This window comes from Mus musculus, chromosome 4 (assembly GCF_000001635.26).
Source record: "Mus musculus strain C57BL/6J chromosome 4, GRCm38.p6 C57BL/6J".
Lineage (NCBI taxonomy): Eukaryota > Metazoa > Chordata > Mammalia > Rodentia > Muridae > Mus > Mus musculus.
In genome coordinates this window covers 19,051,856-19,068,614 of record NC_000070.6, presented here as the reverse complement: position 1 = coordinate 19,068,614, position 16,759 = coordinate 19,051,856, and the positions used below count along the sequence as shown (strand labels likewise).

The 16,759-nt window shown below is 37.5% G+C and overlaps 1 protein-coding gene across 1 annotated transcript in view; it reads left to right on the top strand.

Moving 5' to 3' along the window:
• The window catches only part of Cnbd1 (cyclic nucleotide binding domain containing 1), a 354,571-nt gene that overhangs the window by 53,936 nt on the left and 283,876 nt on the right, over positions 1–16,759 (top strand). The window contains exon 4 of the mRNA NM_001371269.1: positions 13,466–13,621. Coding sequence (NP_001358198.1) covers positions 13,466–13,621 — 156 coding nt within the window. The remainder of the gene's footprint in view (positions 1–13,465; positions 13,622–16,759) is intronic.

The following is a 16,759-nucleotide window of genomic DNA, read 5'->3' as shown; positions in this document are numbered from 1 at the left end:
AAATAAGGCTGCTATGAACATAGTGGAGCATGTGTCCTTCTTACCAGTTGGGGCATCTTCTGGATGTATGCCCAGGAAAGGTATTGCTGGATCCTCCGGTAGTACTATGTCCAATTTTCTGAGGAACCACCAGACTGATTTCCAGAGTGGTTGTACAAGCCTGCAATCCCACCAACAATGGGGAAGTGTTCCTCTTTCTCCACATCCACACCAGCATCTGCTGTCACCTGAATTTTTGATCTTAGCCATTCTGACTGGTATGAGGAGGAATCTCAGGGTTGTTTTGATTTTCATTTCCCTGATGATTAAGGATGTTGAACATTTTTTTCAGGTGCTTCTCTGCCATTCGGTATTCCTCAGGAGAGAATTCTTTGTTCAGCTCTGAGCCCCATTTTTTAATGGGGTTATTTGATTTTCTGAAGACCACCTACTTGAGATCTTTATATATGTTGGATATTAGTCCCCTATCTGATTTAGGATAGGTAAAGATCCTTTCCCAATCTGTTGGTGGTCTTTTTGTCTTATTGACGGTGTCTTTTGCCTTACAGAAACTTTGGAGTTTCATTAGGTCCCATTTGTCAATTCTCGATCTTACCGCACAAGCCGTTGCTGTTCTGTTCAGGAATTTTTCCCCTGTGCCCATATCTTCAAGGCTTTTCCCCACTTTCTCCTCTATAAGTTTCAGTGTCTCTGGTTTTATGTGAAGTTCCTTGATCCACTTAGATTTGACCTTAGTACAAGGAGATAAGTACGGATCGATTCACATTCTTCTACACGATAACAACCAGTTGTGCCAGCACCAATTGTTGAAAATGCTGTCTTTCTTCCACTGGATGGTTTTAGCTCCCTTGTCGAAGATCAAGTGGCCATAGGTGTGTGGGTTCATTTCTGGGTCTTCAATTCTATTCCATTGGTCTACTTGTCTGTCTCTATACCAGTACCATGCAGTTTTTATCACAATTGCTCTGTAGTAAAGCTTTAAGTCAGGCATGGTGATTCCACCAGAGGGTCTTTTATCCTTGAGAAAAGTTTTTGCTTTTTTTTTTCTCTCACTTTCTTTTTTTTTCCATTTTTTATTAGGTATTTAGCTCATTTACATTTCCAATGATATACCAAAAGTCCCCCATACCCACCCACCCCCACTCCCCTAACCACCCACTCCCCCTTTTTGTCCCTGGCGTTCCCCTGTACTGGGGCATATAAAATTTGCAAGTCCAATGGACCTCTCTTTCCAGTGATGCCCGACTAGGCCATCTTTTGATACATATGCAGCTAGAGTCAAGAGCTCCGGGGTACTGGTTAGTTCATAATGTTGTTCTACCTATAGGGTTGCAGATCCTTTTAGCTCCTTGGCTACTTTCTCTAGCTCCTCCATTGGGAGCCCTGTGATCCATCCATTAGCTGACTGTGAGCATCCACTTCTGTGTTTGCTAGGCCCCGTCATAGTCTCACAAGAGACAGCTACATCTGGGTCCTTTTAATAAAATCTTGCTAGTGTATGCATTGGTGTCAGCGTTTGGATGCTGATTATGGGGTGGATCCCTGGATATGGCAGTTTCTACATGGTCCATCCTTTCATCTCAGCTCCAAACTTTGTCTCTGTAACTCCTTCCATGGGTGTTTTGTTCCCAATTCTAAGGAGGGGCATAGTGTCCACACTTCAGTCTTCATTCTTCTTGAGTTTCATGTGTTTAGCAAATTGTATCTTATATCTTGCGTATCCTAGGTTTGGGGCTAATATCCACTTATCAGTGAGTACATATTGTGTGAGTTCCTTTGTGAATGTGTTACCTCACTCAGGATGATGCCCTCCAGGTCCATCCATTTGCCTAGGAATTTCATAAATTCATTCTTTTTAATAGCTGAGTAGTACTCCATTGTGTAGATGTATCATATTTTCTGTATCCATTCCTCTGTTGAGGGGCATCTGGGTTTTTTCCAGCTTCTGGCTATTATAAATAAGGCTGCTATGAACATAGTGGAGCATGTTTCCTTCTTACCCGTTGGGGCATCTTCTGGATATATGCCCAGGAGCGGTATTGCTGGATCCTCCAGTAGTACTATGTCCAATTTTCTGAGGAACCACCAGACTGATTTCCAGAGTGGTTGTACAAGCCTGCAATCCCACCAACAATGGGGGAGTGTTCCTCTTTCTCCACATCCACACCATGATTTGCTGTCACCTGAATTTTTGATCTTAGCCATTCTGACTGGTGTGAGGTGGAATCTCAGGGTTGTGTTGATTTTCATTTCGCTGATGATTAAGGATGTTGAACATTTTTTCAGGTGCTTCTCTGCCATTCGGGATTCCTCAGGTGAGAATTCTTTGTTCAGTTCTGAGCCCAATTTTTTAATGGGGTTATTTGATTTTCTGAAGTCCGCCTTCTTGAGTTCTTTATATATGTTGGATATTAGTCCCCTATCTGATTTAGGATAGGTAAAGATCCTTTCCCAATCTGTTGGTGGTCTTTTTGTCTTATTGACGGTGTCTTTTGCCTTACAGAAACTTTGGAGTTTCATTAGGTCCCATTTGTCAATTCGCGATGATACAGCACAAGCCATTGCTGTTCTGTTCAGGAATTTTTCCCCTGTGCCCATATCTTCAAGGCTTTTCCCCACTTTCTCCTCTATAAGTTTCAGTGTCTCTGGTTTTATGTGAAGTTCCTTGATCCACTTAGATTTGACCTTAGTACAAGGAGATAAGTATGGATCGATTCGCATTCTTCTACACGATAACAACCAGTTGTGCCAGCACCAATTGTTGAAAATCCTGTCTTTCTTCCACTGGATGGTTTTAGCTCCCTTGTCGAAGATCAAGTGACCATAGGTGTGTGGGTTCATTTCTGGGTCTTCAATTCTATTCCATTGGTCTACTTGTCTGTCTCTATACCAGTACCATGCAGTTTTTATCACAATTGCTCTGTAGTAAAGCTTTAGGTCAGGCATGGTGATTCCACCAGAGGTTCTTTTATCCTTGAGAAGAGTTTTTGCTCTGCTAGGTTTTTTGTTATTCCAGATGAATTTGCAAATTGCTCCTTCTAATTCGTTGAAGAATTGAGTTGGAATTTTGATGGGGATTGCATTGAATCTGTAGATTGCTTTTGGCAAGATAGCCATTTTTACAATGTTGATCCTCCCAATCCATGAGCATGGTAGATCTTTCCATCTTCTGAGATCTTCTTTAATTTCTTTCTTCAGAGACTTGAAGATTTTATCATACAGATCTTTCACTTCCTTAGTTAGAGTCACGCCGAGATATTTTATATTATTTGTGACTTTTGAGAAGGGTGTTGTTTCCCTAATTTCTTTCTCAGCCTGTTTATTCTTTGTGTAGAGAAAGGCCATTGACTTGTTTGAGTTAATTTTATATCCAGCTACTTCACCAAAGCTGTTTATCAGGTTTAGGAATTCTCTGGTGGAATTTTTAGGGTCACTTATATATACTATCATATCATCTGCAAAAAGTGATATTTTGACTTCCTCTTTTCCAATTTGTATCCCCTTGATCTCCTTTTGTTGTTGAATTGCTCTGGCTAACACTTCAAGTACTATGTTGAAAAGGTAGGGAGAAAGTGTGCAGCCTTGTCTAGTCACTGATTTTAGTGGGATTGTTTCCAGCTTCTCTCCATTTACTTTGATGTTGGCTACTGGTTTGCTGTAGATTGCTTTTATCATGTTTAGGTATGGGCCTTGAATTCCTGATCTTTCCAAAACTTTTATCATGAATGGGTGTTGGATCTTGTCAAATGCTTTTTCTGCATCTATCGAGATGATCATTGGTTTTTGTCTTTGAGTTTGTTTATATAATGGATTACATTGATGGATTTTCGTATATTAAACCATCCCTGCATCCCTGGAATAAAACCTACTTGGTCAGGTTGGATGATTGCTTTAATGTGTTCTTGGATTCGTTTAGCGAGAGTTTTATTGAGGATTTTTGCTTCGATATTCATAAGAGAAATTGGTCTGAAGTTCTCTATCTTTGTTGGATCTTTCTGTGGTTTAGGTATCAGAGTAATAGTGGCTCTATAAAATGAGTTGGGTAGAGTACCTTCTACTTCTATTTTGTGAAATAGTTTGTGGAGAACTGGAATTATATCTTCTTTGAAGGTCTGATAGAACTCTGCACTAATCCCGTCTGGTCCTGGGCTTTTTTTGGCTGGGAGACTATTAATAACTGCTTCTATTTCCTTAGGGGATATGGGACTGTGTAGATGGTCAACTTGATCCTGATTCAACTTTGGTACCTGGTATCTGTCCAGAAATTTATCCATTTCGTCCAGGTTTCCCAGTTTTGTTGAGTATAGCCTTTTGTAGAAGGATCTGATGGTGTTTTGGATTTCTTCAGGATCTGTTGTTATGTCTCCCTTTTCATTTCTGATTTTGTTAATTAGGATTTTGTCCCTGTGCCCTCTAGTGAGTCTAGCTAAGGGTTTATCTATCTTATTGATTTTCTCAAAGAACCAACTCCTCGTTTGGTTAATTCTTTGAATAGTTCTTCTTCTTTCCACTTGGTTGATTTCACCCCTGAGTTTGATTATTTCCTGCCGTCTACTCCTCTTGGGTGAATTTGCTTCCTTTTTTTCTAGAGTTTTAGATGTGTTGTCAAGTATGCTGCTAGTATGTCCTTTCCTGTTTCTTCTTGGAGGCACTCAGAGCTATGAGTTTCCCTCTTAGAAATGCTTTCATTGTGTCCCATAGGTTTGTGTACATTGTGGCATCATTTTCATTAAACTCTAAAAAGTCTTTAATTTCTTTCTTTATTCTTTCCTTGACCAAGGTATCATTGAGAAGAGTGTTGTTCAGTTTCCACGTGAATGTTGGCTTTCCATTATTTATGTTGGTATTGAAGATCAGTCTTAGGCCATGGTGGTCTGATAGGATACATGGGACAATTTCAATATTTTTGTATCTGTTGAGGCCTGTTTTGTGACCAATTATATGGTCAATTTTGGAGAAGGTCCCGTGAGGTGCTGAGAAGAAGGTATATCCTTTTGTTTTAGGATAAAATGTTCTGTAGATATCTGTCAGGTCCATTTGTTTCATAACTTCTGTAAGTTTCACTGTGTCCCTGTTTAGTTTCTGTTTCCATGATCTGTCCATTGGTGAAAGTGGTGTGTTGAAGTCTCCCACTATTATTGTGTGAGGTCCAATGTGTGCTTTGAGCTTTACTAAAGTGTCTTTAATGAATGTGGCTACCCTTGCATTTGGAGCATAGATATTCAGAATTGAGAGTTCCTCTTGCAGGATTTTACCTTTGATGAGTATGAAGTGTCCCTCCTTGTCTTTTTTGATAACTTTGAGTTGGAATTTGATTTTATCCGATATTAGAATGGCTCCTCCAGCTTGTTTCTTCAGACCATTTGCTTGAAAAATTGTTTTCCAGCCTTTCACTCTGAGGTAGTGTCTGTCTTTTTCCCTGAGATGGGTTTCCTGTAAGCAGCAGAATGTTGGGTCCTTTTTGTGTAGCCAGTCTGTTAGTCTATGTCTTTTTATTGGAGAATTGAGTCCATTGATATTAAGAGATATTAAGGAAAAGTAATTGTTGCTTCCTTTTATTTTTGTTGTTAGAGTTGGCATTCTGTTCTTGTGGCTGTCTTCTTTTTGGTTTGTTGAGGGATTACTTTCTATCTTGTTCTAGGGCGTGATTTCTGTCCTTATATTGCTTCTTTTCTGTTATTATCCTTTGAAGGGCTGGATTCGTGGAAAGATATTGTGTGACTTTGGTTTTGTCGTGGAATACTTTGGTTTCTCCATCTATGGTAATTGAGAGTTTGGTCGGGCATAGTAGCCTGGGCTGGCATTTGTGTTCTCTTAGTGTCTGTATAACATCTTTCCAGGCTCTTCTGGCTTTCATAGTCTCTGGTGAAAAGTCTGATGTAATTCTGATAGGCCTTCCTTTATATGTTACTTGACCTTTTTCCTTTATTGCTTTTAATATTCTATCTTTATTTAGTGCATTTGTTGTGATCATTATGTGTCGGGAGGAATTTCTTTTCTGGTCCAGTCTATTTGGAGTTCTGTAGGCTTCTTGTATGATCATGGGCATGTCTTTCTTTATGTTTGGGAAGTTTTCTTCTATTATTTTGTTGAAGATATTAGCTGGCCCTTTAAGTTGAAAATCTTCATTCTAATCAATTCCTATTATCTGTAGGTTTGGTCTTCTCATTGTGTCCTGGATTTCCTGGATGTTTTGAGTTAGGATCCTTTTGCATTTTGTATTTTCTTTGACTGTTGTGTTGATGTTCTCTATGGAATCTTCTGCACCTGAGATTCTCTCTTCCATTTCTTGTATTCTGTTGCTGATGCTCGCATCTATGGTTCCAGATCTCTTTCCTAGGGTTTCTATCTCCAGCGTTGCCTCGCTTTGGGTTTTCTTTATTGTGTCTACTTCCCTTTTTAGTTCTAGTATGGTTTTGTTCATTTCCATCACCTGTTTTGATGTGTTTTCCTGTTTTTCTTTAAAGACTTCTACCTGTTTGGTTGTGTTTTCCTGCTTTTCTTTAAGGGCCTGTAACTCTTTAGCAGTGCTCTCCTGTAATTCTTTAAGTGATTTATGAATGTCCTTCTTGATGTCCTCTATCATCATCATGAGAAATGTTTTTAAATCTGGTTCTAGATTTTCGGTTGTGTTGGGGTGCCCAGGACTAGGTGGTGTGGGAGTGCTGCGTTCTGATGATGGTGAGTGGTCTTGATTTCTGTTAGTAAGATTCTTACATTTGCCTTTAGCCATCTGGTAATCTCTGAAGCTAGCTGTTATAGTTGTCTCTGTTAAGAGCTTGTTCTTCAGGTGACTCTGTTAGCGTCTATAAGCAGACCTGGGAAGGTAGCTCTCTCCTTAGTTTCAGTGGGCAGAGTATTCTCTGCAGGCAAGCTCTCTTCTTGCAGGGAAGGTACCCATATATCTGGTGTTCGAACCGGCCTCCTGGCAGAAGTTGTGTTCCACTTGCTAGAGGTCTTAGGATCCCGTGTGGAATCCTGTGTGGGCCCTTGCGGGTGTCAGGCGACTTCGCTGGCAATGTACCCCGGTGTTTGAGTGGAGCAGAAGGGGCTTGTGCCCCAGGTCAGGCCCGGGTAGTCTGCTTCCTTATTTCCAGCAGTCTCAGGTTCCGCGCGATTGGATTGGGGCAGGCGCTGTGTTCCACTCACCAGGGTCTTAGGATCCCATGGGGAATCCTGTGTGGGCCCTTGTGGGTGTCAGGCGACTCCGCTGGCAAGGTACCCTGGGGCTCGAGTCCCCAGTCATTCTTTTATTGTTAAGAATTGTTTTGGCTATTCTGGTTTTTTGCCTTTTCAGATGAATTTGAGAATTGTTCTTTCCATATCTTTGAAGAATTTTGTTGGGATTTTGAAGGGGATTGCATTGAATCTGTAGATTTCCTTTGGTAGGATGGCCATTTTTACTATATTAACTCTGCCAATACTTGAGCATGGAGGTTCTCTCCATTTTCTGAAATCTTCACTTTCTTTTTGAGAAACTTGAAGTCATTTTCATACAGGTCTTCTATTTGTTTTTTTACAGTTACCCCAAGATATTTTATATTGTTTGTGGCTATTGTGAAGGGAGTTTTTTCCCTAATTTCTTTCTCAGCCTCTTTATCATTTGTGTAAAGGAAGACTACTGATTTATTTGAGTTAATTTTATTTCGGGCCCCTTTGCTGAAGTTGTTTATCTGCTAGAGAAGTTTTTTGCTAGAATTTTTGGGGTTGCTTATGTACACCAAGCAAATAGTGATGCCTTTATTTCTTCTTTGCTATTTTGTATCCCTCTGATGTCTTTTTGTTGTCTTATTGTTCTAGCTAGCACTTTGATTACTATATTAAATAGATATCAGGAGAGTGGGTATCCTTGTCTTGTACCAGATTTTAGTGGGATTGGTTCTAGTATGTCTCAATTTACTTTGATATTGGCTGTTGGTTTGCCATAAATTGCACTTATGAGGTTTATGGGCCTTGAATTCCAAATTTCTCCAATAATTTTAATATGAAGCAGTATTGTGTTTTGTCAAATAATTTTTCTGCATATAAGGAGATGATCATGTGATTTTTTTCTTTGAGTTTGTTTATATAGTGGATTAAATTAATGGATTTTCATATATTGAACCTACTTTACATCCCTGGGATGAAGCTTACTTGATCATGGTGAATAATGGTTTTGGATATGGTTTGCAAGATTTTTATTGAGTATTTTTGCACTGATATTCATAATCAAGATTGATCTGAAATTCTCTTTTTTGGTTGGGTCTTTGTGTAGTTTATATATCAAAGCAATTATGGCTTCATAGAATGAGTTAGGTAGAGTTTCTTCATTTTCTCTTTTATGGAATAGTTTGAGGAATATTGGTATCAGGGCTTTGTTGAAAGGTCTGGTAGAATTCTGCACTAAATCCATCTGACCCTGGGCTTTTTTGTTAGGAGGTTTTTAATGACTTCTTCTATTTCCTGGTGAGATATGGGCCTGTTTAGATATTTTACCTGTTCTTGATTTAACTTTGGTATCAGATATCTCACTAGATGATCATCCATTTCATCTAGATTTTTCAGTTTTGTTGAGTATAGGCTTTTATAGTAGGATCTGATGATTTTTTAAATTCCCTGTTTCTGTTGTTATCCCTTTCCATTTCTAATATTGTTAATTTGGATACTGCCTCTGAATTATTTAGTTAGTTTGGCTAGGGGTTTATCTATCTTGTTGATTCTCTCAAAGAACCAGCTTTTGGTTTTGTTGATTTTTTTGTATTGTTCTCTTTGTTTCTATTTGGTTTATTTTGGCCCTGGGTTTCACTATATCCTGCCTTCCACTCCTCTTGGGTGAGTTTGCTTATTTTTGTTCTGGAAATCTCAGGTGTGCTGTTAAGTTGTTAGTGTAAGATCTCTCCAGTTTCTTTATCAGGGCACTTAGTGTTATGAATTTTTCTCTTAGCACTGTTTTTATTGTGTCCCATAACTTTGGACTTGATGTGTCAGCATTTTCATTAAATTCCAGAAAGCCTTTAATTTCTTTCTGTATTTCTTTCCTGAACAAGTTATTGTTAGTTTGAGAGTTATTCAATTTCCATGTCTATGTGGACTTTCTGTTGTTTTTGCTGTTATTGAAGACCAGTATTAGGCCATCGTGATCTGATAGGATGCATGGTATTATTTCAATCTTCTTGTATTGGTTGAGGTTTGTTTTTTGGTTTTTGGTTTTTGGATTTTTTGTTTGTTTGTTTGTTTGTTTTTGACCAACTATAATATGGTCAATTTTGGAAAAAAAGTACCATGATGTGTTGAGAAATTGTATTCTTTTGTTTTAGGGTGATATGTCCTTTAGATATATGTTAATTCCATTTGGTTAAAAACCTTTATTAGTTTCACTGTTCAGTTAGTGTCTCAGTTCAGTTTCTGTTTCAATTACCTGTCTAATAGTGAGAGTATGCTATTGAAGTCTCTCACTATTATTATTATTATTGTTGTTGTTGTTGTTGTTGATATTGTTGTTGTTGGATTTTATTGTGTGGGGTTCAATCTGTGTTTTGAACTTTGGTAAAGTTTCTTTTATGAATGTGTGTACCCTTGCATGTAGGACCTAGATGTTCAGAATTAAGACGTTTTCTTGGTGGGTTTTCCCTTTGATGAATAGGAAGTATCCTTCCTTATCATGCTTGATAACTTTTGATTGAAAGTCTATTATATTAGATATTACGATGGCAACTCCAGTGTGTTTCCTAGGACTGTTTGTTTGGAAGATGTTTTTTCATCCTTTTACTCTGAGATAGTGTCTGACTTTGTTATTGAGATGTGTTTCTTGTATGCAGCAAAATACTGGATCTTGTTTGCATATCCAGACTGTTAACTTATGTCTTTTTAATAAGTGTGGCTTAGTCCATTGATATTGAGAAATATTAAAGACAGATGACTATTGATTTCTGATATGTTTGTTTTTGTAGGTGGCTTTGTGTGCGTTTAGTTCTCTCCATTTTTTAATTGGGTTATTTGATTTTCTGGAGTCCATCTTCTTGAGTTCTTTATATATGTGTTGGATATTAGTCCCCTATCTGATTTAGGACTGGTAAAGATCCTTTCTGAATCTGTTGGTGGCCTTTTTGTCTTAATTGACAATGTCTTTTGCCTTGCAGAAGCTTTGCAATTTTATGAGGTCCCATTTGTCCACTCTCGATCTTACAGCACAAGCCATTACTGTTCTGTTCAGGAATTATTCCCCTATGCCCTTATGTTTGAGGCTGGAACATTTTCTGCTCTATAAGTCAGCATCTCTGGTTAAATGTGGAGTTCCTTGATCCACTTAGACTTGAGCTTTGTGTAAGGAGGTAAGAATGGATCAATTTGCATTCTTCTACATGATAACTGCCAACTGTGCCAGCACCATTTGTTGCTGTTTTTCAACTGGATGGTTTTAGCTCCCTTGTCAAATATCAAGTGACCATATGTGTGTGGGTTCATTTCTGGGTCTTCAATTCTATTCCATTGATCTACCTGTCTCTTGCTGTACCAGTACCATGCAGTTTTTATCACAATTGCTCTTCAGTACAGCTTGAGGTCAGGCATGGTGATTCCACCAGAAATTCTTTTATTGTTGAAAATAGTTTTTGCTATCCTAGGTTTTTTGTTATTCCAGATGAATTTTCAAATTGCTCTTTCTAACTCGGTGAATAATTGAGTTGGAATTTTGATGGGGATTGGATCGAATCTGTAGATTGCTTTCGGCAAATTAGCTGTTTTTACTATATTATTCCTGCCAATCCATGACCATGGGAGCTCTTTACATCTTCTGAGAACTTCTTTGATTTCTTTCTTCAGAGACTTGAAGTTCTTATCATACAGATCTTTCACTTCCTTAGTTAGAATCACACCAAGGTATTTCATATTACTTGTGACTATAGTATGGTATAGTTCCCCTAATTTCTTTCTCAACCAGTTTATACTTTATGTAGAGAAAGATCACTGATTTCTTTGAGTTAATTTTACATCCAGCTTCTGCACTGAAGCTGTTTATCAGATTTAGGAGTTCTCTGGTGGAATTTTTAGGGTACCTTACATAAAGTATTATATCATCTGCAAATAGCAATATTTGGACTTCTTCCTTTCCAATTTGTATCCCTTGATCTCCTTTTGATGTCGAATTGCTCTGGCTAGGATTTCGAGTACTATGTTGAATAGGTAGGGAGGAAGTGGGCAGCCTTGTATAGTCCCTGATTTTAGTGGGATTGCTTCAAGTTTCTTTCCATTTAGTTTGATGTTGGCTACTGGTTTGCATGATATTGCTTTTATTATGTTTAGGTATGGGCCTTGAATTCCTGATCTTTCCAAGAGTATTATTATGAATGGGTGTTGGATTTTGTCAAATGCATTCTCAGCATCTAACGAGATGATCATGTGGTTTTTGTCTTTGAGTTTGTTCATAAAGTGGATTACATTGATGGATTTTCCTATATTAAACCATCCCTGCATCCATGGAATGAATCTTACTTGATCATGATGGGTGATTGTTTTGATGTATTCTTGGATTCGGTTAGCAAGAATTTTATTGAGTATTTTTGCATCGATATTCCCTTTATTATCCTGTGAAGTACTGGATTATTGGAAAGGTATTTCGTGAATTTGGTTTTATCATGGAACACTTTGGTTTCTCCATCTATGGTAATTGAGAATTTTGCTGGGTGTAGTAGCCTGGGCTGACATTTGTGTTCTCTTAGGGTCTGTATAACATCTGTCCAGGATCTTCTGGCTTTAATCGTCTCTGGTGAGAAGTCTAGTGTAATTCCAATAGGTCTGCCTTTATATGTTACTCGACCTTTTTCCCTTACTGTTTTTAATATTCTATCATTATTTAGTGCATTTGTTTTTCTGATTATTATGTGTCAGGAGGAATTGCTTTTCTGGTCCAGTCTATTTGGAGTTCTGTAGGGTTCTTGTATGTTCATGGGCATCTCTTTCTTTAGGTTTGGGAAGTTTTCTTCTACAATTTTGTTGAAGATATTTGCTGGCCCTTTTCACTCAAAAGCTTCATTCTCATCTATACCTATTATACTTACTTTTGGTCTTCTCATTGTGTCCTGGGTTTCCTGTATGTTTTGAGTTAGTATCTTTTTTGATTTTACATTTTCTTTGATTTTTGTTTCCATGTTCTCTATGGAATCTTCTGCACCTGAGATTCTCTCTTCCATCCATTGTATTCTATTTCTATGCTTCCCCATTTCTTTCCTAGGGTTTCTATCTCCAGAGTTGTCTCCCTTTGGTTTTCTTTATTGTTTGTACTTCCATTTTTAGATCTTCAATAGCTTTGTTCAATTCCATCACCTGTTTGTTTATGTTTTCCTGTAATTCTTTAAGGGATTTTTTTTGCTTCCTCTTTAAGGACTTCTACCTGTTAAGTGGGTTATTAATAATAACCCACTTAATTATTAATTATTTAATAATTAAGTGGATTATTAATGTCCTTCTTAAAATCCTCTACCAACATCATGAGATATGATTTTAAATCTGAATTTTGATTTTCTGGTGTGTTGGGGTATCCTGGACTCACTTTGGTGGGAGTGCTGGGTTCTGGTGATGCTGAGTGGTCTTGGTTTCTGTTAGTAAGATTGTTATGTTTGCCTTTCGCCATCTGGTAATCTCTGTGGTTAGTTGTTATAGCTGTGTCTGGCTGGAGCTTGTTCCTCCTGTGATTCTGTTAGTCTCTATCAGCACTTCTGGGAGTTCAACTCTTTCCTGACTCTCAGTGGTCAGAGCACTGTCTGCAGGCAAGCTCTCCTCTGGTGATGAAAGTGCACAGAGTTCTGGGTCTCAGCTATGCCTCTTGGTTGAAGATGAAGTCCAGCAGGGACCCTGTTAAAGAAGCTGTGTTGCTGCTGCAGCCCGTGAGCTCTCCTGTGCAGACTGGTCTTTCAGGGACCTGGGATACAAGATGAGGCAGATGATTCTGGGAGTCCCAGAGTGAGCATTGCAGAGCTGGGAATCAATGTAAACTCAAGAGGAATATATTGTTCTAACATGTTGGGTGCACACCTGCACATCGAGAGAGAAAATGACCCACTATTTTTTTAAGATGAATATTGCAATTTATTTTCCTGTTACTTACTCTTTCAAAAACTCAACACAACAATTTAATAAATTTTCTATGTGGTAACACCACTGACAAATAGGTTTGTTTTATCGAAAGGGAAGAATAGTTGTTAGTTTGACATTTTTCCTTGAATTATATAATATTTTAAATGTTTACAAGTTATAACATATAATTAAATTATGTATAGTGAAAATAAATATGTTAACTTCTAAACTTAGGGTACAATGGAGTACAAATATGACTACATTAGTGACTGGAAAAAAATGGAAGCACTAAGAAAGAATGCTATTCAAATGTTCACTTGTTGTCAAATGATGTATTTCTACTAGTGAGAGTAAAGTAAAACTCTATGTAATGTTTTTATGTACTGTGAAATATTATTATTGTTTCCTTGTTCAGAAAATCTGCTCTAAAGCTAGCAGAAAAGAAACACCAACCTGTTATGGCACACAACATATCTGCCTATCTTAGAGAAGCTCGTGGTGGCCCTTCTATTGATGAAAAAGAAATAACTGAAGAAAAGTTCCAGGAGTTCTTAAATATCTTAAAGAAGCTGTGAGTATTCTTAATGGACCAATTTATTTCATTGAACACTATTGTAAATAGTTGGTGTTGGTTGCTTGAAAATGCATGTGCATTATTTATTCATGACTTATCATGGGTGTTGGGATCAGAAGAGGAATTCCTGGAGACTATTCTATGACAACAATCTTCATGATCTCAATATTCATGGCAAGCTCTGGATAGCTACCATTTTTAGTTTCACATTGCAAGAAATATATGTAGTTTGTACTGATGTTAAGTTAAAACTTATTCTTATGATTTCATTAGTTTTTGAATATTTGATGGCTTTGCACAGAACTTAAATTGTCTTTTCCATCACAGAGCCTTTAAATACACTTACCTCTTATTACCTGTAATTTCCTGGAGCATTTTTTCTTGTAACTGGGGCACCACTGCTTAGTGGTAAAAAGAAAAGAAAAGGAGAGGGGAGGAACATAGTGACAGAGAAAAAAATGAGATTATAATACAGTTACATCATCTAACATTTCTTCTTCCTTCCTGTACATTTTCCCACATAACTTTCCTCACTCTTTTTCAAATTCATGGCTCCCTTTTAATTAATTGTCGTTACTTAACTATATGTTTTATATATACATCCAGTTCTCATGACAGTTCTTTGAGGTAGATGTGTTGAGTTATTAGAACAATATGTGTGCTAAAATCAGTCTCTGTGCTTCTATAAAATGTGCGTTTACTCCTTGTTCACTTAATACTAATACATTAATATTATTGTTGTTGTTTATTAAATTATTATATACTTAGTGACTTAAGTAATGTGCATTCTGATATCTTGTGTGTGTGTCCATGTGTTTCTTTTTCATCTTATTATCTTTAGGCAAAGTGTATCTGCTCTGCTTAATCTGTCAAACTTCCAACTTAGGTATGTAATGAGCTGTTCATTTCTGGAACAAGACATCCTCTTCCATGGTCATATTGTTGGCAGAATTATAAATTCCTTAAAGTTAAAGAATGAATATCTTCACTTTCTTGCTAGTTCTCAGTAGGAACATGCATCTTAGACATGCCAAATAGTCTCACGATAAAAACTGTATGGCCCGACCCCATAACTGTTGCTGTATTCTAAGAGTTAAGTATAGCCCTTGATTCTACATATAAACTCAAAACCATGTGGGTAGATAGTTCTCCTAAGGGTGCTAGCCATATTTAATAACATGAATACTTATATGTTAATCACATTTGCAATGGAGATGCATGTTTTAAGTGCAAAACACAAATGTGATTCGACTAAATTCTACTTCTTGATGAATAAGTTGTCAGGTCTATAGTCTTTTGTTTATTCCCAACTAAATGAACCATGATCATGTAAGTTGGTATGCTGCTTTATTGAGTAGATAGTAAGTTAGCAGAATTTTAAAAGTAACTACCTTACACGCTCTAAAATTCTGTGTTATACTGTTTGAATTTTACTAAATAGAAGTTAATTTTGAGTTGCTGTAGTTACTTTCAAATGAAATAAAATATTCCTGAGAACATTAACAATCTATTGAATATTGATAATTCAGTGTGATATTAGTCACATTGACTTTATCATAACTTATATTTCAATTCAGTAATTCTGAATTTAGTATTGATGATATATGATGGCTTTGAAACATTAAAATCATCAGCAGACATCACATCATTGAACTGGCATGACACAGTACTGATTTGAGAATAGTAAATTGATTGTCAAATAGATGGGGTGAAGGAAAGAGAGGAGAGAGGATAGAAAAGTTGCTTGAGAGACTTATTATTATTATTATTATTACTAGTTTTTGAGACAGGGTTTCTCTGTATAGCCCTGGCTGTCCTGGAACTCACTTTGTAGACCAGACTGGTCTCGAACTCAGAAATCTGCCTGCCTCTGCCTCTGGAGTGCTGGGATTAAAGGCATGCACTACCACACCCGGCTTAAATTTTGTTTTTTAAAGCATATTGTATTGGCTACAAGTTCACGTGGTAATTCTATGTGCTAATTAAGGCACTGAACTCTACAATAAGACCTGGAGTTGGGAATTAAACTACAGTAAACAAAAACAGGAGTGAGGAAACTAGAAAAATGTTAGGGGTGCTCATCACAGCAATGTAAGTACATCCTAAAGATGGTGAGATAGAGTTTAGCATCAATTCTCAAATGCGTTTTCTCATTGATGATTATTAGGACATCAGCTTGTTCTTTCATCTACCCATTCCTTAGACAAATCTTAAAGGGGCAGTATATTCTGATGAATACTTTTATTGAATCTAGGCATAGTTGGCAAAAGGGATCACTTCAAAAGAAAACACATTTCAGGAGGAGCAAGCATTGAACAATAAATACAACTAGAAGCTGTGGGCAATTTTGAATTGTTAAACAGTTTGGACATTATGGATATGTAATTTCACACATTTATGAACAAATTCAATGTAAACATTGTGTTCTTTTTAGTAATATTTCCAGCATCACAATTTCAGAAACAACCAGCATTTTACTTTCTGTAGAGCTTATATTCTTAAATATAAAGAGCATCACACTACTCAGTGTTCAGGGCTTAAGAGAAGGCTAATCCAGCCTCAGCAGACAGAGGTTGCTGGAAACAATCAGTGAAATTCTCTCTGATGGGCAACAGGATGGGATATTGTATGAAATAAGAAGGTAGCTCCCAATGGAGGAACTAGAGAAGGTACCCAAGGAGCTGAAGGGATCTGCAATCCTATAGGTGGAACAACAATATGAACTTAACCAATACGCCCCCCTCCCCCACGGAGCTCGTGTCTCTAGCTGCATATGAATCAGAAGATAGCCTAGTCGGCCATCAGTGGAAAGAGAGGCCCATTGGTCGTGCAAACTTTATATGCCTCAGTACAGGGGAATGCCAGGGCCAAGAAGTGGGAGTGGGTGGGTGGGGGAGTGGTTGGGGGAGCGTGTGGGGGACTTTTGGGATAGCATTGGAAATGTAAATGAAATAAATAGCCAATTTAAAAAAGAAGAAGAAGAAGAAGAAGAAGAAGAAGAAGAAGAAGAAGAAGAAGAAGAAGAAGAAGAAGAAGAAGAAGAAGGAGGAGGAGGAAAAAAAAAAAAGAAGGTAGCAGCCAAATATCTCAGATAAGTGTATTCTGTTATAAGCGTGGTCATGTCAGTCTACATCA